This window comes from Trichomonas vaginalis, chromosome III, assembly GCF_026262505.1.
Source record: "Trichomonas vaginalis G3 chromosome III, whole genome shotgun sequence".
NCBI classification, from domain to species: domain Eukaryota; phylum Parabasalia; order Trichomonadida; family Trichomonadidae; genus Trichomonas; species Trichomonas vaginalis.
In genome coordinates, this window is record NC_067205.1 from 5,141,254 (window position 1) to 5,165,285 (window position 24,032).

The 24,032-nt window shown below is 33.4% G+C and overlaps 9 protein-coding genes and 3 pseudogenes across 12 annotated transcripts, besides 1 other annotated feature; 5 read left to right on the top strand and 7 right to left on the bottom strand.

The window, feature by feature from the left end:
• Window positions 1–11,963: part of a mobile genetic element that runs on past the window's edge.
• Window positions 205–1,113, top strand: TVAGG3_0644950 (organellar and viral DNA polymerase type B; the record flags this gene model as incomplete). The annotated part of the gene is made up of 1 exon (XM_001326870.1): window positions 205–1,113. The coding sequence occupies one exon, from the start codon at window positions 205–207 to the stop codon at window positions 1,111–1,113; it is 909 nt and encodes a 302-aa protein (XP_001326905.1).
• On the top strand, window positions 1,767–2,128 carry TVAGG3_0644960 (organellar and viral DNA polymerase type B; the record flags this gene model as incomplete). The annotated part of the gene is made up of 1 exon (XM_001326871.2): window positions 1,767–2,128. A coding segment is annotated over one exon (362 nt), but the record flags the coding sequence as incomplete, so codon positions are not given.
• TVAGG3_0644970 (KilA, N-terminal/APSES-type HTH, DNA-binding family) lies at window positions 3,596–4,435 on the top strand (the record flags this gene model as incomplete). Its single annotated transcript, XM_001287384.2, has 1 exon — window positions 3,596–4,435. One exon carries the CDS (start codon window positions 3,596–3,598, stop codon window positions 4,433–4,435), a length of 840 nt encoding a protein of 279 aa, XP_001287385.2.
• TVAGG3_0644980 (protein of unknown function, DUF4106 family) lies at window positions 4,456–5,151 on the bottom strand (the record flags this gene model as incomplete). The annotated part of the gene is made up of 1 exon (XM_051241401.1): window positions 4,456–5,151. The coding sequence occupies one exon, from the start codon at window positions 5,149–5,151 to the stop codon at window positions 4,456–4,458; it is 696 nt and encodes a 231-aa protein (XP_051087988.1).
• Window positions 5,368–5,678, top strand: TVAGG3_0644990 (uncharacterized protein; the record flags this gene model as incomplete). The annotated part of the gene is made up of 1 exon (XM_051241402.1): window positions 5,368–5,678. A coding segment is annotated over one exon (311 nt), but the record flags the coding sequence as incomplete, so codon positions are not given.
• On the bottom strand, window positions 5,829–6,248 carry TVAGG3_0645000 (protein of unknown function, DUF4108 family; the record flags this gene model as incomplete). Its single annotated transcript, XM_051241403.1, has 1 exon — window positions 5,829–6,248. The coding sequence occupies one exon, from the start codon at window positions 6,246–6,248 to the stop codon at window positions 5,829–5,831; it is 420 nt and encodes a 139-aa protein (XP_051087990.1).
• TVAGG3_0645010 lies at window positions 7,546–8,360 on the bottom strand (annotated as a pseudogene). The gene has a single exon. A coding segment is annotated over exon 1 (815 nt).
• On the bottom strand, window positions 8,446–8,903 carry TVAGG3_0645020 (protein of unknown function, DUF4106 family; the record flags this gene model as incomplete). Its single annotated transcript, XM_051241404.1, has 1 exon — window positions 8,446–8,903. A coding segment is annotated over one exon (458 nt), but the record flags the coding sequence as incomplete, so codon positions are not given.
• TVAGG3_0645030 lies at window positions 9,281–10,544 on the bottom strand (annotated as a pseudogene). Its single transcript has one exon. A coding segment is annotated over exon 1 (1,264 nt).
• Window positions 11,964–12,238: 275 nt separating the features above from the next.
• Window positions 12,239–13,213, bottom strand: TVAGG3_0645040 (annotated as a pseudogene). The gene has a single exon. A coding segment is annotated over exon 1 (975 nt).
• A 518-nt stretch (window positions 13,214–13,731) lies between these two features.
• TVAGG3_0645050 (protein of unknown function, DUF4106 family) lies at window positions 13,732–14,186 on the bottom strand (the record flags this gene model as incomplete). Its single annotated transcript, XM_051241405.1, has 1 exon — window positions 13,732–14,186. A coding segment is annotated over one exon (455 nt), but the record flags the coding sequence as incomplete, so codon positions are not given.
• Window positions 14,187–14,657: 471 nt separating this feature from the next.
• TVAGG3_0645060 (uncharacterized protein) lies at window positions 14,658–15,536 on the top strand (the record flags this gene model as incomplete). The annotated part of the gene is made up of 1 exon (XM_051241406.1): window positions 14,658–15,536. The coding sequence occupies one exon, from the start codon at window positions 14,658–14,660 to the stop codon at window positions 15,534–15,536; it is 879 nt and encodes a 292-aa protein (XP_051087993.1).
• Window positions 15,537–24,032: the final 8,496 nt, after the last annotated feature.

Sequence of the window (24,032 nt, forward strand, 5' to 3'; positions counted from 1 at the left end):
CGAACCAGGTCCCTCGGTCCCTCGGTCCCTCGGTCAACTAACATCTTTTTGAAAATGGTGACAACATGACATTTAGACAACAACACAGGAAATAAACTTCATCGTCAATGTTTTGTCATGAATTTCATCGTAAATGAGCGTAAATCAGGCAAAAATATATTTTAGTTTTTTTTAAAAAAATATTTTTTATTTTATTGTAAGAACATGTCAGCAACAACAGCACCAAACTCGTTAGTCATGAACCCAACTTCAATGTTAGTAGAGATGAAAAGCTTCATTCCTTCTTCATATACTTTCGAAACAGAAATCCAGAAGATAAAGCAAGAACTTCTCCAAGGAGATTTAGACTGTAGTGCAAAAGATGAAACAAATGAACAGTATCTTTATGAAATGCAGGACCTGGTGGAACATCTACCTAAACTTCCTGAAATACAACAACAAAAGCTTACAATTCCTGAATTCGATGAAATAGAAGTGAAACCAACTGACTCAGTAGAAACCAAGAAGTTCATACGTAATGTAAACTATGAGTTTCTTGGATTTCATTGCAACCACAAAGTCATGGACAAAGACTGCGATATGGTATATTTCATTGACATATACAAATCTGGCGAGTTTAAGACCTACGACAACTTTGTTTCGTTAGTTGCAAAATGTGTCTTGCAGATAAGAGATAAAGATAGAAGAGGTAAGGTATGGAACCAACAGATAAAACCAGCAACTTTTGAGTTAAAGAAAACCATTTACGCCTTAGTCATACTTGCAGGTAAGGTTTCAGAATATAATGCTAAAATGAACCCACAATGTTCAAAATGTAAAGCAGCAACAAGGAAATATAACTACTCCGTCAAAGAGATAGAACGTATGCGAAACGACTATGCTGACTTAAAGAAAGAAGTAGAGAAACCAGCAGAAGATAAAATGGACATGTTGACATTTCTGAACAAAAACTATCCAACTGCTGACGATTTCCTTCTTTCAGATGTCAAGAAGAAATATAAAGAAACCTTCGGCATAGTTAAAACTTTTGATATCCTTCGTGAAGAAATAGAAGCTACAAAACTGTTTAAAGTCATGAACCATCACAACATATACCATGTAAAACGCTTGTAAAACTTTATGGTAGAAATATATTTTTGTCTGATTTACGCTCATTGACGATGAAATTCATGACAAAACATTGACGATGAAGTCTATTTCCTGGACTGTTGTCAAAATGTCATGTTGTCACACTTTTTCAGAGAAGTTCATTTGACCGAGGGACCGAGGGACCGAGGGACCTGGTTCGCCTAAAATATATTTTTGCTGAAAAAAATGACCAAATTTCATGATATAACTGTATTTTTTGACGAAGTGAACTTTGACACTTCGTAAAAAAAATCCCTGAAATCGTAAAAAAATGACCAAATTTCATGAATTTCCTCATATGTTTGCTACCCCAGGAAAATCGAGGATAGAGATTCCGTACGAAAATCGTAAAAAAAACTCATGAAAATCGTGAAAAATTGCGAGTACGTTAAAAATCTTACTCGCCTAAAACTCATGAAAATCGTGAAAAATTGCGAGTAGTAAAAAAAAACCACTCGCCTAAAACTCATGAAAATCGTGAAAAAATGCTACCCCGACTTTTACAGGGGTTGCCTAAAACTCATGAAAATCGTAAAAAAAACTCTATGAAATCATATCTTTTATACAAGATAGAAAAAATAAAATTAACGCTAGTTTTTTTAAAATATTTTTTTTTATTTTGTATGTAAGAACAGGAAATGACAAGCACTGAGTTTGAAACAGTTAAAAAGATAGACAATGAGACCAAAATAGTTAGAATAGGTGATTTAAACGTAAGATACTCAAAGAAATACAACAAATATTCTTTGTCAGACATTATATCTCCATCTGGAAAGAAAACAAAGGACTGGGTTAGAATTGCTTCTACTCAGAAAATTTTGACAAGAAATCCTGAGCTTATGATATCGGTAAGATTCTATGGAACTACAGCATATCTTATAGACAAAAGTCTTATACCAGTAGTTTTGTTCTGGATTGACCCAGTTGTTGGATATAATTTCATAACATATGGTTCATTCGATACGGAACGTTGCAGTGAGGGCTTACTTTACATCGTTCAGAAACCGAAGGACTTCAATACAAAGAGATATAAGATAGGAAGAACATATAATATAACTCAAAGATATGACTCTACAGTCAATAGAGTTAAGGTTGTGTTCGTTAACGATATGAGAGCTGCTGAAACAGAACTACTTGAAGTTTTTGAGAAAAGGTATGGTGCTCCCACGAAAGGTAAAGAAACTTTCGAAGTAGATGAGATAGAGAAAGCTATAAAAGTATTTGACGAAGTTGCTGAAAAATACATGTAAAGCGTTTATTTTTGGTCTTTTATACAAGATAGAAAATAACGCTAATTTTTTTCTGAAAACAGTGAAGAACAGCGACCCAGACTTTTTTCGGGGTCGCCAAAACTCTATGAAAATCGTGAAAAATTGCCAAACGGTTTGAGAGGATATTATGTACATAGACTTCTTGTAAATGCTGTTGCAATGTGGGCTTCACCTCTTCACCTAAAAATTATTTTTGCTGAATTCAGCACAAAATTCTGAGTAAAATGACATATGACACGTGTCAAACCGTTGAGTTTTCACAAAATTTAAAAATTGCTGAGGAAAGTTCGTCAAAAAAGTGAAGGTTCCCGACGGTTTCAAACCGCCATACTTTACATGAAGATAGTTTACAATGTCAACTAAATATCATGTACGATAGAAACGGTTATGTAAAGTTTACATTTTGTAAAGTTTTGTCCTGATTCAAGACAAGTCTTGTATTTTTTCAAGACAAGTCTTGTATTTTTTCAGAACAAGTCTTGTATTTTTTCAAGACAAATCTTGTCCTGATTCAGAACAAGACTTGCACTTTTTAGTCAGTTTTTCTTGTAAAGTTCTCAAATTTGAGAACAATTGTCCTGATTCAAGACAAGTCTTGTATTTTTTCAGAACAAGTCTTGTATTTTTTCAAGACAAATCTTGTCCTGATTCAGAACAAGACTTGCACTTTTTAGTCAGTTTTTCTTGTAAAGTTCTCAAATTTGAGAACAATTGTCCTGATTCAAGACAAGTCTTGTATTTTTTCAGAACAAGTCTTGTATTTTTTCAGAACAAGTCTTGTATTTTTTCAAGACAAATCTTGTCCTGATTCAAGACAAGTCTTGCACTTTTTCAGGAAATCCTATCGTCCAACTTTACAAATGTCACTTTTTCAACATGATTGCATTTTGGTCGGGGAACAACTTTCTCTCAATTTTGTCACTTTTTCTATCGTCGTGTTTTGTCACTTTTCCCTCAGGGTGTGTGTCAGAAAATATCCAAAATCTTTATAGCCTCGTATCTCCTTCAATTCTTGACGGTTTGACATGTATGACACACCATTCGATTCAGAATTTTGTGCTGAATCTTATGGACTTCATTTGTTCGTGACTTCTTTTCACATATGTAACCATGAATTTTTAACATTTCCTTAAGATAGAAAAAATAACGCTAGTTTTTTATAAAATATTTTTTTTATTTTGTATGTAAAGACAGTAATGTCAACAACAGAGAACACAACAACTGCTATCGTTCATGAAGCTATAAATGAAGAATACGAGTGGGTTCAGTTTAACAAACAGTTACGTCTCATTCGTTCGGTCAAAGATGACATGTACCAAATGCAAAGTATTTTGACAGCATGTTTTGCACCAGATACCAAGAAACCACAAGACTGGTTTAGGAACCAAAGCACACAAGAATTTTTGAGCGAAGCACAGCGAGACATACTTTTTTCTGAAAACAGTGAAGAACAGCGAGTAAGTAAAAAATCTTACTCGCCTAAAACTCATGAAAATCGTGAAAATTTGCCAAATGGTTTGAGAGGTTGGTATGTACATAGACTTCTTGTAAATGCTGTTGCAATGTGGGCTTCGCCTCGTTATGCTTGGTATATTTGCAGACTTCTTGACGAACTTCATAGACAAGAACGTGAAGAGCTAGAGAACAAGCTTGAAGCAAAAGACAAAAACATACAGAAAAGAATACCACGTTCGGTACCAAAAGGAAAGGAAAAGAACTATAAGTATATGATTTACACTGAAGAGATGGAAAATGAAGAAGACAGAGATATGGTTATGTTGCATTTAGTCAGAAGAAACAACAAAAGCTTTTACGACCTTGCTAAGATTTACAAATCTGACAGAAATTGGTTCTATCGCGAAAACTTACCGATTTCAATGACACCAAATGAAGATGTGAAACAAATAGTTCAAGATACGTTACCTCAAACACACTATGACATCAAAGGTTGTACAATACTTACATTCAAAGAAGACTTACCGCTACTGAAAGAAAAAATAACAGAGTATTTTGACAACTTCAAACAAGCAGACTAAGACTCAAACACTTACATTTTTCAAGCTTGACTTTTTACAATTTGAACTTTGTTTGCGTAGATATGAATTCTGAAAGAAGTATGAGGGTCTTGTATGACTTTGTACTTCTCCCATAGTTCATGTCTGTCAAACTTACCTGCCATGGACTCTTTCATAAGTTCCATGAAATCGTCTTCGGACAATCCGGGGAAAAGTACAATGTCAGTAAGTATTCTCTTTACATCCTTACTTAAACTCTTTGCTGTCTGTACACAAATGACAACTGAGATGTTAAAGTGTCTGAGCTTCTTAAGAATTCGACACATGTCTTGTTCTCTATTCTTTAACAAAGGATGAGAAGCAAAGTCATCTAAGATAAGAAGACACCTATGAGGGTAAGTCTTCCAATCGTAAGATTGCAATTTCTTCGAAATGTATTCTATCTCTTTCTGTTTGTTTCTGAAGTGTTTCTTCTCTAATATTCTCTGCATTTCCTCATTTGGGTCTTTAAACCTCGAATTGACATACTCATTTATAGCATTGTACTTCAAAACTCTTCTTTGGTACTTCTTTATCCAATCCAACAACTCAGAGTCTTTTATACATACTAACTTAGACTTTTTTATAATATCTTTGAACGAATTTACGGTTTGGTCAAATTGACCAGAAGTACTACAAATGACTACTAACTCATAGAATGGGTTCTTCTCATCTAGTTCTTGTTGTTGTGCAGCCATTTTAAGATAAGTGAAAGTCTTACCCGACCCAGGTGGTGCGATTAGACCTGTTATACCATTCTGAGCAAATAAGAACTTGTCATGTATGGGTTTTATCTGAGCATTTTCTAACTTCCTCTTGTTCTTATTTAAAACATTCTCAAATTTTTTGTCAATGTCAGCAAACTTTTTTTCTAACATATTTTTAGAAAAATTAAAATTTTTATCTTTTAGAAAATGTCTAGCGATTTCGCTATCTATATTCGAGACAAGCTTTTCGACAGCAAAACATCTGTCGACCATAAAATCTTACATAGTGTAAACAAGAAAGGTGAATTTGTTCTAAAGTTCTGTTTCTGGGAATATGACAAGAACCATAAAACATTAAGCAGAGAAGTCTTAAAATTTGTCAATGACAGACTTGTTGACAGAGATGACGCCTCTTGGAGAGATGAAGTCCAACAAAACTTCTTAGAATGCAAAGAAGACACATGCGCTGTTCTTGAAAATGAAATAGAAAACAGAATAGAAGAGCTATTAAATGACAAAGCACTTTTACAAAAATATGGTTCTGAGAAGTTTGACATAACTCCACCAGAAAAGAAGAAAGAGAAAAGAAAGAAAGAAAGTAGAAGAAGAGAAGAAAGAACCAGTTCCAGAGAAGGGGAGATATGACATGTAAAAATAAAATTTTATTTTTAGAACATTTCTGGGTCAATGTCAATGTTCTCTTCCTCTTTAGGAGCAAACACCGGCTTAGACTCTAAAATCTTTTTACCCAATTTACCTTGAACTTCAACTATCTTAGACTCATAATATTCATAGTCGTCTGCTTTCTTTGGTTCATAAGGTATAACAAGTTTGTATGCTTTGCCTTCTTTAAGGTTTGAAAACCTTCTGTCAAAACTTTCTTTGACTGTTAACAAACCTTCTATGTCTAAGTCTTCAAATTTCGCACCATTTTTAGTCACAATAGCAAACTTAACTGGTTCGATGTTCCAAACTTTGTCAAATGTAGACTTTTCAAAATGGTAGAAGTAAACATTCAAATATGTGAATGGGTCTAGTTCTTCTTTAAGTCCTGACATGTACTTGTTTACTGAGATGAATTTCGCCATCTTTTCTATCGGATAAAAAAATATTTTTTTTAAAATTTACTCAGAAAAATTTTTCTTTGTATATACACCATTCTGAACATCTAAAAGACTTTTGACATTTGCCAAGAATGTTCGTTTAGACGCTGTCATATAACCATATTCTTGACAATACTGTTTATACGAATCGTACAATGACCTTTCATCTAAACACTCAAAGTTAGTCTCATCTATAAACAGTTCATATACACTCTTGTTTGCTTCTAACAATGTTTGTCTCTCTTCGGTATGTGGAATTTGTCTTGGATTGAACTTTGAAATATCTAATGTCATGAAATATGAGAACAAGTGGTTGTAAAAGTTAGGTGTCAAAGTTTCTGCTAAGTCGTCAAAATATTCTGTATCTTGCATATGAGCTTCTGACGTTCTGACAACTACATATCTTCTGTCAGAACTTTCTAACTTCATCGGAACGGCGTTGTTTGAAACCATGACGAAGTTTGCAACATTTTCACAAACTCTTTGGTCTCTATATTTTCTTTCAACAACTCCAACTTTGTCTGTTATAAGACTCTTCAAAGCATCCGAGTTCAAAACCTTTGTTGTATCTATACTTTGAAGTTCGTTACATACTATAAGTTTCATATTCTCTATTGAGGAGTTAAATTTACCGCAGATGTTTTCTAAGTTTGTCATATTCGGATTCGAATAACCTTCTAACAGTTTGCATAAGATATCTGTAAAGAAAGTGTTCTTACCTGTTCCTTGTTTTCCTATTATGATGAGAGCAGTTTCATTTTTAGCACTTGGATGTTGTAAGATGTTTGCAAACCAACATAAGATACTCATAGACTCTTTCGTTTCCATTGCATATAATTTCTTTGACATGGTCTAACCAAGCTTCTATAACATTTTCTTTCCATTCTACTTGTTCGTATTTATATCCAGTGAAGATAGAATAGAAGTTTGGAGAAGGTGTATAGAACTTTATACCACGAACTGAAAAATCTTCTAACTTTGACAATAAGATATCCCAAGCATCTAACATCTCATACCAACTTGTACGACTTTTATTTTCTTAAGTTTCTGTTTACATTCTTGTTCTGAACTATTGTCGCTTTAGGTTTGTTAAAGACAACATCCATTCTTTCATGACATAACATTCTGGGCAGAGTCGACATAAATGACTAAACGTTTCAAATTCTCGACTGCTTTGTTATAGTCTCTAAATGGACACATATTTCTGAACGCTTGGAAGTCATAAAAATCTGAAACGTCTATTCTGTACATTTTTTTATAAAAATAAAAAAAAATATTTTTTTTATTCTTGAGCTATTTGTTGTTCTTGACTTTGTTGTTGCATTTGTTCCATTTGTTGTTCTTGAGCTATTTGTTGTTGAAGTTGTTCTTGTAGTACAATACTTTCACCAGTTGCATCTTCCAATTCGAAACTTTCTGCCGTCATTGACAAATACATAGGACATAAAAGTTTTACAGGAACAAAGTTTGCGTCAACTAAGGTTAAGTTTATGTTTGCTAAAGTGTTTGAGTTTACTAAAGCTGAAAACTCTGCATTCGAATGAACAATAGGCAAACCAGCAGAGAAAGTGTTGTTTATACGCATGAGTATCTTTTGGTCATAGTAGTTTCTGTCGACATTCGAATAGCACTTTGAACCTAAGTTTGAAACAATATATAAAATAGGTGTACTTAAAGTCAATGGAACAGACATTCCTTGTATGACACCTTTTCCTGTTATAGGAAACTGTTGGTAGTAAAAACCAGATATAAGTTTTGTATTATAGCTCATATCGTTTATACTAAACTCAGTCGGACATCCAAACATAATGAAACCTGCTCTAGTTGCAGCACATGTTACATCCGTCCTTAAAGTATTAAATAAGTCAACAAAACCTGTTGGTGGTATATCTGAGTAAGTATCTTCAAAGAAGTATTTTTTACCATTCACAACACAAAGTCTTCTGGTGTCAAAAGAGCAAAACAGGCTTTAGTCGTCATCGTGTTTAAGGTCAGTTTACAATATCGTCCTTGAGGACTTTGTAAGTTTGTTGTTATAGAATTATATGACTCAGGGTTTTTAGTCGTAATAGTATAAACCACTATGTCTTCTGCCATTTTTACTTAGCAAGTAAATTTTAATGAAATGTTGTGGTCGTCAAATATTTTTATGACGTCTGGGAAACTATATTTTAAGTTCAAGGTTTCACCTCCTTTCATAACGTATATCTTGTCAATGACATTATATGAAACACCACAGCAAGCAATGTCAGGCTCTATTTCTTTGATGTTTATATCGTCTGCCTCTGTCAAAAGTTTCAATAGTTCTTTCAAAATTTCATGAGGTGCGATGACATATGAGTTCACTTTTACAGGGTTGTGCTCAACCAAGTTTAACATTATACCCAAAGCTTGACAAATCTTCTCCTGAGTTTTAAGTTTGTCTTTAAGTTGTTGGTAGTCGTTTCGAATATCTGCAACAGAACTTAAGTCTCTGCTAACTTCAGGGTATGTTGGTTGTTCTTTTACAGGAACTATTGTTATACCATCTTCGTCTTCGTATGGTTTCCCCACTTCAACATCTCTTTCTTTGACATTGACAACAACACTTTGACTGTTTGTTTGAGTTGGTGAATTTAACTTCACATCTGCCACCGCCATTAAACCTTTTGAAACACTTACGCTTCTATTTTTCGGAAATGACATTTTACTTAGAATAAAAAGATGGACGTATTTGAGTTATCTCTTCGAATTGAAGCAAAACAAAGTTTACACACACAAACAATACAAGTTCATTGACAGAGTAGTTCTTTATACAAACAATGGAAAATGTTATAGAATAGCAGTCTTTGCTGAACCAAAATATTTTCATAAAGCAAAGAAAGTTGGTATAACCGAGATGGTGAAAGTTCTTGACGTTGACAAAAATATAACAACAAAACTTACAGATATTTCTAAAGGTAAGTTTATAATACAATACTATGTCAAAACTGGCGTACTGTCAATATTTGACGGAGAGAAGTCAGTTCAAGAACAACTTACTGACCTGCTGCCAAAATCTGCTCGATGGAAGCTGTCGTTATACCAATCTGAGGAGCCCCAGCAGGTTTCATCGAACGAATCTTCAAAAGAGCATCTTCCGTGAAAAGTGCTATTGGTTTTGTAAACTTCTTTGCTTTCAATTCATCTGGACCGTCTCTGTCACCAGTATATTTGTATTTTGAACTGTACCAACAGTTGAAATACCACCATAAGTTCTGAGTCAGCAAATGGAATGCCAAGCCAAAAGTTTGAACGGTCTCCATTTGTATATTGAGTGTTTTGAGCTCCTGTATGGGTCCATACTTTCACATATGGCCATAATAGAACTTTGCATTTCAGGGTTAATGGTTGTTGTGAAGTTTTGTTAAAGTTCATAGCATCTAATGTCAAGTTGTATGACCTCATATCCTCAACTGTAGAATATTCCTCTCTTGGATAGTATTTGCCATCTATGTTTATATGATATTTAATACCGGGGTTGTAGAAACAAGAATAGTCATTTATAGTTCGTCTGAAACAGTACAAAACATAGTATCTGCATGTTTCATTGCAGTTGTTAAAGCAATATCTGTTCTTGCACCTGGGTCAGCACTTTGGTTTCCAACTTCACCTGCAAAGTCTTTGACAGATATTTGGTGTATAGGAACATAAGTGGAACTGCAATATATTTGGCAGCTAAAGCATTTGAAATATCTGGGTCCAACATATAGACTGCAAGTCTGCTTTCTATTCTCTTGCATTCAAACTTTTCGCATGTGAACTTAACTGGGTCCCAAGCAGTTTTCCAGCAGCATTGAAGTAGTAGTTTACTTCAGTGTTGAGGTTTGAGAAACCAAAGTCTAAGTCAACTTTGTCTTTGCAAAAGTCACAGAACTTGGCTCCACCAGTTCCCACTACTTCTGTAAGAGTGAATGGGTCTTGTGTTGGTGCAATGACTAAGTTATTTTTGCTTGGAGTAAGTTCGATAGAAATTTTTCCTGCCCAGTTTGGCAAGTATCTTAAAAACCTGAAGATGAGGAAAGATGACAAAGGAACTCTAAGTTTCAATTTTACTTTGGTTATGCTGCTGCAGTTTGTCCAGAAAGGTTAACATAACTCCTGGAACGTTAGGGTCAAGTCTTCTTATTTTCTCAATAGTTGCATACTGGTCTGTTTGTTCTCTAGCTTGTGGTTGTACTGAGTTTCTCAAAGCGAACCATTCATAGTTTGCCCATGTTACTGTTTGAACTAAGTCAGAGTTAGATATATCTTATATCCCATGAAAACTTCTGGAGCATATTGGTATCCGACATAGAAAATTCCATTGCAACCTTTCTTGTCAGACAACTTGGCAGAAGGTTTTATTTCAATGTCTTGTTCCACGTATAAGAAAGAGTTGTCAATAGAAATTATATGAAACCTGTCGCAAGCAATATCTACTGTTTGTTGAAGAACTTCTCCAAACTCACCTACATTTCCATAAGAAACAGCAGTTGTATATTCGTAAGTTCCAGGAACTATTTCTGACCTTCTAATGGCATTGTCGCATTCGTTATACCATTCGGAAACATTTTCCATTCATGGCATCCAAAACTGTTGCGTTATATTCTGAGCGGCGTACATTTCATATGGGTAAAAATATAGAATAGTTGGGTTTATGTGTCATAATAGAACCCACGTGGACCAAGCTTTATTTCTTCCTGACTGAGTTTTTAACTCTTCTTTTTCCTTCATTGCCACTACTTTCACTAGATGAAGTTACTTCTTCACTACTTTCACTTTGTTCTACTCTTCTTCTTTGGTGTCGCTTTGGTAACTTGCCTCTGCTTCAAGTTGTTGCATCTTTTGGCCTCATGTTCATCTAGTATGTTGCAAATTTTCCATGCCCTTTTTTGCCTTTTGGCTCTGGTCGTCGCCATCTCAGGTAACCTATATCCTAGAAAGAGTTTGTCATAGTTTGTATTTGAGTCGTCGCTTATTGTTGTGCATGACTCTGTCCTGAGTTTCCGGTTCAAGCTCTTCAAACAGTGCCTGTCCATATGGAATATGCTCGTTTCCAAATATATGTTTTTGTAGCCATTCTGGTTTTCTTTCCATGTTACCAACTATATCTTTTGTGAATGGGAAAGCTTTTACCCAATCTTTCAGTCTTGCGTCGTTTATTTCTGTAGTTGGTTATTTTGTCAAGGAACATGTTTTCAATACTAACATTTCATTTGGTACTGTCCATTTGAGTTTTCTTAAATATTCATCCCTTCTCAGTTCATTGTCTGCAAAGTAAGTTTTTATGACATTTGTAAACTTTCGTTTGCAAGGTCATGTACAATAGGTTCTCTTCCTTCTCCCTCCCTAACTTTCTTTCTAAACTCTTCACCAAATATACCATCTTTATGGTTCTGTGTAGTTCTTTGAGATAAATGTTCTAGAACGTCAGGTGTTATATTTCCATCAGCCATGTTCATTTCATACTGGTTCAAAATATCTGCATCTTTCATATCTTTCAATGGCATTAAAGCCGCGCTGAAAATACCAGCTATATCTGGTTCACCATTGACTTCCATTGCGTCTACAACTTCTTGGAATTGAGGTTGTAAGTTTATGAACCACCTATTCCGGGTTAGCTTTATGAACCCCATCTCATTGTTTAGTTCCATCGTCTGCAGAAACAAAAGTAGGTTTGTTTCCATCTTGGCTAGGTTCTGAATGAACTTTAAACAATGTTTCATTTCTATATGTTTTTCTTGAAATTTAACCTTTTATTTTCACCGAGTTCATCCGAAGATTGAACGTTAAATGCTCGTAAGTAAAAAGGGTTGTTGTATTTGTGTACATTTTCTTTCATGCTTCCATTTATGCTGAATATTTTCATCTGGTGTTGGAGTCTTTTGTATGTCGGCAAACATTTTTCGATATTCTTCTACTATGTCAGCCGAATTTTTTTAGACTCTTGGAAATATTCCATATTCTCCGCATACTCTTGTTGAGGGTCAAGATTTTTCGGCTGTTCCAAATCTTCATCTAGTTTGTGAAGTTAGTTTCCAAAGGAAGGACTTGTTCGTTTCCTTCAGGCTCTTCTAGCTGTTGTTGCTGAACTATTTCTTCCATGTCTGGTTGTATCTGAACTTCTTCCTGTGGAGTTTCTTTGTACCTCATCTGCTGGCATTCATATATTCCGAGACCGTTTTCAACAAGTTCCCTATTTAAGTCATTCGCATTCATAAGCCTTTGTTCTTTCGTTCCGTCTCTATTTTTTACGCGTTTCATGAAGATAGTTGAATTGTCATTTAGCTCTGACACCAAATATCTCGGAGTAAATTCGTTCATGTCATTTGGATGATATGCTATTAAATCATATCCCTTTGCGAGCTTGTATTTTCCAGGTTTGAAATTATATCCGATTTGGTGTTGAGCCATAAAGCTAAATAGGTTCGGGTCAGTATTTCCTTCATTGAACTTTCGAATAGCTTCTTTATATCTGTCACTAAAGTCAATAGTATCTGGGTAACCATAGTCTTCTTTAAGCATTTTTAAGAATTCTTGGTTTCCTTGTTCTCTACTTCTTTTATGTCCTTGCTCTGTTTGTGGTTGTTGTTGTGCAGGGTTTTGAACTGTTGGTTGTTGTGTTGGTTGTTGTGTTGGTTTTGGTGCATGCCTGTGTCTGTGTCCATGTGACGATGTAAATGTTTTAGGTAGTCCTGGTGCAGGTGCTTCTCTTGGAGGGTTTGGTGGTATATAAATTCCAACAGCTGGTATATAAGTTCCACCAGCTGGCACATATGTTCCATCTGCAGCGTAATGTCCTACCTGACTTTTCGTTTTAAGAAAGCATTTACTAGGTCTGTTTTGGTCTGTTGTAACTCTTTTTCTTGACTTTTCACAACAGTTGCTCTAACGGCGTCATAGGCACTTTGAACTGCCTGTCTCGTTGCTGCATCTGTTATTTTCGTCATATTTTGTGCTACTTCTTTAACTCTTTGTCGAAACCTTCAGACTTCAGTTTCTTTCCAGATGAGAAGTCGTTCACTTGTTTCACCTTACTATGAAGAGCTTCGAAGGCGTTCTTAAAGTCAGCATTTGTTAAAGTTTCATTTGAACTGTCTTCATCCGCTTGTATTTTTGTCCTTATTGACCCTATAAGCTGGGCTGCTTTAGGTTGGCTTGGGCATCTAACCAGTCATTGTTAGCTTTTATATATTCTGCGCTTTTCATTGCCTTTTGCATGGCTGCGTCGTTATTTTTACTTTCTTGTGCTAAGTTTTCATACTGTACGGTTTGGTTTTGCAACTGTAAAAGTTTTTCTGCCTTTACATTTGCTTCAACTTCTTTTTTATACTCATCGCTATCCATATATGTCTTCAGGGCTTTTTGTTTTATCTCTTCATCTTTCAGTACTTTATATCGAGTAGTATGGTTTTTCAAATTTATGACATCTTGTTCCATTTTTGCTACTTCTGCTGCTTTTTCTGACACTTTTTTCGCATATTCCTCTGTACTTAGTTCTTTCAGTTGTTCTTCTTTCTTCTTTTTCTCTACGTTTAACTCATTGAGTTTCTTTGTGTGTCTGTCATATTCTAGTTTCTTTTCGTTTTCACCTATTTGCTTCTGTATGTCTATGTTTGACTTTTTGACATCTGCTATTTGATTTTTGAGTGAACTCAAATTCATTTGACTTTGAGGGTTATATGCTGTTCCGTCTGCAGCTCCACCATAGCCTGCCATTTTCGCTAAAAGTGCCGCTCTTAAACCTCCACTCTGTGCACCAATGACTCGGTTTAAAAGCATAGGATTGCTTGACATTTGTTGCAACATAGTGGGGTCATTCAGCATTTGTTGTTGCAACTGTTGTTGTGGTGTTAGTCTTACTATTGGATGTTTCAATGCTCTCTTCCTCTTACGTATATTCTTACGTAGCTTACGTGGCATTTTAAGTGAAGTTAAAAAGCGGTTTTTGACAGATGTTTATATGACACTTTTTGTTCAGCACAAAAAACTACTCGGTCAAAGTGTTGTCAGTTTTGTAAAATAACCGTCCTATCTCATTCTATAAGGGGAAAAGGCTTCTCAAAGTATACTTCCTTGGAACGCCTGTAACTTTTCCTGTAGCGACGATAGACCCTTACTTGTCCGGACAAAGGTATACTATTTTGAGTGCTCTACAAAAAAGTCAACGGCGACGACTCTCAAAACCGTTGTGTAAAAAGTTTTACCGTTGGACAAAAAAGTATGTATAGAAAACAAAAAACGTTTATAGTTCATTCAATATTTGAGATGGAACGGTTTGCCAACGGAGACTTTTCAATAAAATAAAAAAATAGAGGGGGTTACCGTTGACGAAAACGGTTTATTTTAAACTTTTCTATGAGTAGTCCGAAAAAAACAGTTTATTTTTGTCTAATGGAAGCCAACATTAACAATTCTCAACCGCTAACCAAAGCCAAAGCCCCCCAACCTCCAAGAACTGGCACAGCTGTTAGAATAACCACCAAAAAGTCTAACAGCGAATTAAGAGAAATTCTTCAACAAATTTGCTCTAAATATCTCAAAGACGCCGAAGAAAACACACAACCAGACGCTATATACAATACTCAGTTCTGTGAAGTTCTGAACAAAGCAATTGCTAGTTCAATTGAACTTACTAAGACAATTCCAAGTCCAATTGAGCTTAGCGATGTCTTAGTTCAGTATTTTCCAACATTTACTAAGCTTATAATGTTGAGAACTTTATACCAAGTTCGTCAAAATCTTCCTCGTTACATGCAACGGTCATTCGACAAGAGAATTGCCGAATTCCAAGTCTTTAGTTACGGATATGACCAAGATGAATACATTGACGAGTTCGGAGACAACTGTACAAAATGGTTTGAATGCTATACGACAACACAATTTGAATTCGACTTTCTCGAATTCAACGCAGCAACCATTCATATCATTGCTCTTTACCTTTCCGAACAACAACAAGACCTCGCAGATGGAGATGTTGTTACTGTCGTCATGGAAACTCCTGAACAATTCGGAAAAAAGAAGTCTCTAATTGCCAAATTTGTTCCAGGACATCAGCTTTTCCAACGCACAGAAGTCTTCTGTATTCCTGGAACTAAGTTCTTTGTCAGGAGCGAACTCAAAGAAAGATATAATGTGTCATTCAATTACACATTATATAATGTTTTCGACCCAGAAGAAGGCTTCTTCCCAGAAGCAATGGAGGAAGAAGAAGAGGAGGAAATACAAGACTCTATCCAAGAAGAGTCCTCCGAATTCACACCAGAAGACTAACAATTTTCCGAATAAAAACTTCATTTTATACTAAACATCTTCGGGGCTAGAAGGGGCGCAGCCCCTGGAAGTCCCAGTACTTTTTTTTTTTTTTTTTTTTTTTAGCATGATAGGATATGATGTCAAAAGTTAGAACATAACTTAGGATCTTGAGAAAAATGAAAAACAAAAATTACATAAAAAAAGAAAAATTTTATCTAATTTGTTTTTTTGGACCGAATAAGTAATTTTATTGAATTTCAATACGACACATAGATTTTATTATTAGTAATAAATATAATGGTTTACTATTAACAAGGAACCTAAACTAATGAAAATTTGATTTCAAAGTAGTAGGATAGGACGGGTTTAGTGACTTTTTTTGTTACATCTATATATAGACGATGCATTAAAATATATTTATTTATAAACCATTAAAAAAATTAACATTAATTTTAAAATAATTTATTTTTTTATCTTTTATAAAAGAAGCTATATATAGATGATGTCAGATATTCCACGATTAATTAAACATCATTTAAATCCTGAATGGGTTAAACTTCAATTTAAAAATGAAGATTGTGAATTATTAAATGAATATGAAAGCCAAAATAAGCTAATGAGGTATAAATATAATGATAAAGAATATTTAATTTCATGGAATCAATGGAGTCATAATCAAAGACCTCATAAACGAGAAGAAGAAATTGAAAATAATGAAATGGAAATCATTGATGACATTAAAGAGGATGGAATTCCTGTTTATATTCAAAGATTTAAAGGGAAGCAATATTATAGAATTGTTAATCCTGAATACATAAAACATTTATTTAAAAAGGAAGACTGTGAATTATTAAACGCTAATGAATATGAAACCAATAAATCAAAACTGAGATATAAATATATTGGAAGTGATGAAAGATGCAAAGATAAAGATAAAGTTTATTCAGTTTCATATAATGAATGGAAAACCAATAAGATGAAAAAACATTTAGGAGATTATGGGAAATGTTCTGAATTCTTTAAATCTAGTATGTACGAGAGAGTAAAATTTTTGTTTCAGTAATTGGTTTAACAACGTTTATTTTTTGTTGAACATTTTCACTTTCATTTATTTCTTCCTCCTCTGTTTCATTTATTTTTAAAATCGGTTTCATTTATCATAAATGGATAAACTTTCACCAATATATTTATATCTCAGTTTTGATTTAGCATTTTCATATTCATTATTTTTGTTTCAGTAATTGGTTTAACAACGTTATTTTTTGTTGAACATTTTCACTTTCATTTATTTCTTCCTCCTCTGTTTCATTTATTTTTAAAATTGGTTTCATTTATCATTAAATAAAAAATTAAAATTTAAGTGATGAAAATGAAAATGTTCAACAAAAAATAAACGTTGTTAAACCAATAATTAATATCCCTATCAAGTTTCGTTAATGTTTTGTCATGACTTCTTCGTATATGTTTTGTCATGATTTCATTGTAATGAGCGTAAACTCTATGTCAAACATGAACGTAAATGTTTTGTCAAACATGAACGTAAACTCTATGTCAAACATGAACGTAAATGCTTTGTCATGACTTCTTCGTATATGTTTTGTCATGATTTCATCGTTAATGCTTTGTCAAACATGAACGTAAATGTTTTGTCATGATGATTTTATCGTAATGAGTGTAAATGACCCAAAAATAATGTTTAGGGTAGATGGTTTCCGGTTATTCAATAATGAATTATTTTTGAAGAACTGAAGGTGTCACTACGTCACCATGTGTCACTCGGTTAATTAACTTCTCTGAAAAAATGAGACAACATGACATTTTGACAACACAGCAGGATTAATGAGGAAGGCACTTATGAATTATTTTTGAAGAACTGAAGGTGTCACTACGTCACCATGTGTCACTCGGTTAATTAACTTCTCTGAAAAAATGAGACAACATGACATTTTGACAACACAGCAGGATTAATGAGGAAGGCACTTATGAATTATTTTTGAAGAACTGAAGGTGTCACTACGTCACCATGTGTCACTCGGTTAATTAACTTCTCTTAAAATTACTGACAACATGACATTTTGACAACAGTCCAGGAAATAAACTTCATCGTAAATGTTTTGTCATGATTTCATCGTAAATGCTTTGTCATGACTTCATCGTAAATGTTTTGTCATGATTTCATCGTAAATGTTTTGTCATGATTTCATCGTAAATGTTTTGTCAAGATTTCATCGTATATGCTTTGTCAAACATGAACGTTAATGCTTTGTCAAAACTTCATCGTAAACACTTTGTCATGATGATTTCATCGTAAACACTTTGTCAAACATGAACGTAAATGCTTTGTCAAAACTTCATCGTAATGAGCATAAATGACTAAAAATTATTTCTGCAGTTCATCCGCTACATTATTAACTAATTAACTTCAGACATAAAATATATTTAGTTTCGATGAAGTTTTGACAACACAGCAGGAGGAAGGCATTTATGAATTATTTTTGAATAACTGAAGGTGTCACTATGTCACTCGGTTATTTAACTCATGACATTTAGACAACAACACAGGTCATTCAATAATTAATTATTTTTGAAGAACTGAAGGTGTCACTATGTCACCATGTGTCACTCGGTTAATTAACTTCTCTGAAAAAATGAGACAACATGACATTTTGACAACAACACAGGAGGAAGGTAGTTATGAATTATTTTTGAAGAACTGAAGGGGTCACCAGGTCACCAGGTCACCAGGTCATTTAACTTCTCTAAAAAAATGAGACAACATGACATTTAGACAACAGGTATGAAAGGAGGAAGGCAGTTATGAATTATTTTTGAAGAACTGAAGGTGTCACTACGTCACCATGTGTCACTCGGTTAATTAACTTCTCTGAAAAAATGAGACAACATGACATTTTGACAACAGTCCAGGATTAATGAGGAAGGCACTTATGACTTATTTTTGAAGAACTGAAGGAGTCACCAGGTCACCAGGTCACCAGGTAATTTAACTTCTCTGAAAAAATGTGACAACATGACATTTTGACAACATCATGGGTTATTCAATAATTAATTATTTTTGAAGAACTGAAGGGGTCACCAGGTCACCAGGTCACCAGGTAATTTAACTTCTCTGAAAAAATGAGACAACATGACATTTTGACAACAGTCCCGGAAATGTTTTGTCATGATTTCTTCATCGTAATGAGCGTATATGCTTTGTCAAACATGAGCGTATATGCTTTGTCATGATTTCTTCATCGTACATGTTTTGTCATGATTTCTTCATCGTAATGAGCGTATATGCTTTGTCAAACATGAGCGTAAATGATCCAAAAATAATGTTTAGGGTAGATGGTTAGATCTAACTTCATTTCTACCCTCATTTCTACCCTCATGAATTTTCATATGGAATCTCTTCGTAAATGTTTTGTCATGATTTCTTCATCGTAATGAGCGTAAATGATTTGTCGAAACTTCATCGTATATGCTTTGTCAAACATGAACGTAAATGATTTGTCGAAACTTCTTCATCGTAAATGTTTTGTCATGATTTCTTCGTTTATGTTTTGTCATGATTTCTTCATCGTAATGAGCGTAAATGATTTGTCGAAACTTCATCGTATATGCTTTGTCAAACATGAACGTAAATGATTTGTCGAAACTTCTTCATCGTAAATGTTTTGTCAAACATGAACGTAAATGATTTGTCGAAACTTCTTCATCGTAAATGTTTTGTCATGATTTCTTCGTAAATGTTTTGTCATGATTTCTTCATCGTAATGAGCGTAAATGATTTGTCGAAACTTCATCGTATATGCTTTGTCAAACATGAACGTAAATGATTTGTCGAAACTTCTTCATCGTAAATGTTTTGTCATGATTTCTTCGTTTATGTTTTGTCATGATTTCTTCATCGTAATGAGCGTACATGTTTTGTCGAAACTTCTTCATCGTAATGAGCGTAAATGATCCAAAAATAATGTTTAGGGTAGAATGTTAGATCTAACACCTTTTCTAACATGTTTTCTAACATGGAGGATTTCATTAGATATACACATTATTTGCTGAAAGTATCCTAAAAATATTTGATGGACTTTAACTAAAATAATGTTTAGGGAAGAATGTTTATATCAGATGAAACAGTAAAGTATTATATCTATTAAATCGTCTATGATGTAAATTATGTATAGAATGAAAAGGAGGAAGAATGTGTATATCTAATGAAATCCTCCATGTTAGAAAACATGTTAGAAAAGGTGTTAGATCTAACATTCTACCCTAAACATTATTTTTGGATCATTTACGCTCATTACGATGAAGAAGTTTCGACAAAACATGTACGCTCATTACGATGAAGAAATCATGACAAAACATAAACGAAGAAATCATGACAAAACATTTACGATGAAGAAGTTTCGACAAATCATTTACGTTCATGTTTGACAAAGCATATACGATGAAGTTTCGACAAATCATTTACGCTCATTACGATGAAGAAATCATGACAAAACATTTACGAAGAAATCATGACAAAACATTTACGATGAAGAAGTTTCGACAAATCATTTACGTTCATGTTTGACAAAACATTTACGATGAAGAAGTTTCGACAAATCATTTTACGTCATGTTTGACAAAAGCATATACGATGAAGTTTCGACAAATCATTTACGCTCATTACGATGAAGAAATCATGACAAAACATAAACGAAGAAATCATGACAAACATTTACGATGAAGAAGTTTCGACAAATCATTTACGTTCATGTTTGACAAAGCATATACGATGAAGTTTCGACAAATCATTTACGCTCATTACGATGAAGAAATCATGACAAAACATTTACGAAGAGATTCCATATGAAATTCATGAGGGTAGAAATGAGGGTAGAAATGAAGTTAGATCTAACCATCTACCCTAAACATTATTTTTGGATCATTTACGCTCATGTTTGACAAAGCATATACGCTCATTACGATGAAGAAATCATGACAAAACATGTACGATGAAGAAATCATGACAAAGCATATACGCTCATGTTTGACAAAGCATATACGCTCATTACGATGAAGAAATCATGACAAAACATTTCCGGGACTGTTGTCAAAATGTCATGTTGTCTCATTTTTTCAGAGAAGTTAAATTACCTGGTGACCTGGTGACCTGGTGACCCCTTCAGTTCTTCAAAAATAATTAATTATTGAATAACCCATGATGTTGTCAAAATGTCATGTTGTCACATTTTTTCAGAGAAGTTAAATTACCTGGTGACCTGGTGACCTGGTGACTCCTTCAGTTCTTCAAAAATAAGTCATAAGTGCCTTCCTCATTAATCCTGGACTGTTGTCAAAATGTCATGTTGTCTCATTTTTTCAGAGAAGTTAATTAACCGAGTGACACATGGTGACGTAGTGACACCTTCAGTTCTTCAAAAATAATTCATAACTGCCTTCCTCCTTTCATACCTGTTGTCTAAATGTCATGTTGTCTCATTTTTTTAGAGAAGTTAAATGACCTGGTGACCTGGTGACCTGGTGACCCCTTCAGTTCTTCAAAAATAATTCATAACTACCTTCCTCCTATGTTGTTGTCTAAATGTCATGTTGTCACTATTTTCAAAAAGATGTTAAATGACCTGGTGACCTGGTGACCTGGTGACCCCTTCAGTTCTTCAAAAATAATTCATAACTACCTTCCTCCTGTGTTGTTGTCAAAATGTCATGTTGTCTCATTTTTTCAGAGAAGTTAATTAACCGAGTGACACATGGTGACATAGTGACACCTTCAGTTCTTCAAAAATAATTAATTATTGAATGACCTGTGTTGTTGTCTAAATGTCATGAGTTAAATAACCGAGTGACATAGTGACACCTTCAGTTATTCAAAAATAATTCATAAATGCCTTCCTCCTGCTGTGTTGTCAAAACTTCATCGAAACTAAATATATTTTATGTCTGAAGTTAATTAGTTAATAATGTAGCGGATGAACTGCAGAAATAATTTTTAGTCATTTATGCTCATTACGATGAAGTTTTGACAAAGCATTTACGTTCATGTTTGACAAAGTGTTTACGATGAAATCATCATGACAAAGTGTTTACGATGAAGTTTTGACAAAGCATTAACGTTCATGTTTGACAAAGCATATACGATGAAATCTTGACAAAACATTTACGATGAAATCATGACAAAACATTTACGATGAAATCATGACAAAACATTTACGATGAAGTCATGACAAAGCATTTACGATGAAATCATGACAAAACATTTACGATGAAGTTTATTTCCTGGACTGTTGTCAAAATGTCATGTTGTCAGTAATTTTAAGAGAAGTTAATTAACCGAGTGACACATGGTGACGTAGTGACACCTTCAGTTCTTCAAAAATAATTAATTATTGAATAACCTGAAACCATTAATCCTGCTGTGTTGTCAAAATGTCATGTTGTCTCATTTTTTCAGAGAAGTTAATTAACCGAGTGACACATGGTGACGTAGTGACACCTTCAGTTCTTCAAAAATAATTCATAAGTGCCTTCCTCATTAATCCTGCTGTGTTGTCAAAATGTCATGTTGTCTCATTTTTTCAGAGAAGTTAATTAACCGAGTGACACATGGTGACGTAGTGACACCTTCAGTTCTTCAAAAATAATTCATTATTGAATAACCGGAAACCATCTACCCTAAACATTATTTTTGGGTCATTTACACTCATTACGATAAAATCATCATGACAAAACATTTACGTTCATGTTTGACAAAGCATTAACGATGAAATCATGACAAAACATATACGAAGAAGTCATGACAAAGCATTTACGTTCATGTTTGACATAGAGTTTACGTTCATGTTTGACAAAACATTTACGTTCATGTTTGACATAGAGTTTACGCTCATTACAATGAAATCATGACAAAACATATACGAAGAAGTCATGACAAAACATTAACGAAACTTGATAGGGATATTAATTATTGGTTTAACAACGTTTATTTTTTGTTGAACATTTTCATTTTCATCACTTAAATTTTAATTTTTTATTTAATGATAAATGAAACCAATTTTAAAAATAAATGAAACAGAGGAGGAAGAAATAAATGAAAGTGAAAATGTTCAACAAAAAATAAACGTTGTTAAACCAATTACTGAAACAAAAATAATGAATATGAAAATGCTAAATCAAAACTGAGATATAAATATATTGGTGAAAGTTTATCCATTTATGATAAATGAAACCGATTTTAAAAATAAATGAAACAGAGGAGGAAGAAATAAATGAAAGTGAAAATGTTCAACAAAAAATAAACGTTGTTAAACCAATTACTGAAACAAAAATTTTACTCTCTCGTACATACTAGATTTAAAGAATTCAGAACATTTCCATAATCTCCTAAATGTTTTTTCATCTTATTGGTTTTCCATTCATTATATGAAACTGAATAAACTTTATCTTTATCTTTGCATCTTTCATCACTTCCAATATATTTATATCTCAGTTTTGATTTATTGGTTTCATATTCATTAGCGTTTAATAATTCACAGTCTTCCTTTTTAAATAAATGTTTTATGTATTCAGGATTAACAATTCTATAATATTGCTTCCCTTTAAATCTTTGAATATAAACAGGAATTCCATCCTCTTTAATGTCATCAATGATTTCCATTTCATTATTTTCAATTTCTTCTTCTCGTTTATGAGGTCTTTGATTATGACTCCATTGATTCCATGAAATTAAATATTCTTTATCATTATATTTATACCTCATTAGCTTATTTTGGCTTTCATATTCATTTAATAATTCACAATCTTCATTTTTAAATTGAAGTTTAACCCATTCAGGATTTAAATGATGTTTAATTAATCGTGGAATATCTGACATCATCTATATATAGCTTCTTTTATAAAAGATAAAAAAATAAATTATTTTAAAATTAATGTTAATTTTTTTAATGGTTTATAAATAAATATATTTTAATGCATCGTCTATATATAGATGTAACAAAAAAAGTCACTAAACCCGTCCTATCCTACTACTTTTCAAATATTGTATATGATTATCATAGATTACCAAAATATATTGCTATTTATGAGGATATAATATTGATTATTAGTAAATCGTATAAATTTAATAAATATACCATGAATATTGAATGAATTTCTTGATTCATAGGGGTAAAACGCGCTTTTATATGATTTAGACAGAGAATTTATGAGATGTAAATAACACAATAAAGGTTTATATTGAATATTTTCTAAAAATAAATCGAAATTATAAAAAACAATACATTCATTTATTCATTGAAACTACTTGGACAAATATGAAACAAGCATTCAGGCAATACTTTTGAGACTTCAACGCATCTGATATATTTTTATATATACTTCACCTCTTATGCTTAGAGTGGAGGTATTGAGATCGTATAAGTATAGATGATGAGCTCACATTCAGATATGATGTGTGAACTTCTGTTTTCACTGCAATTTTGAATCAGAATAAACTTAAAACAAGAA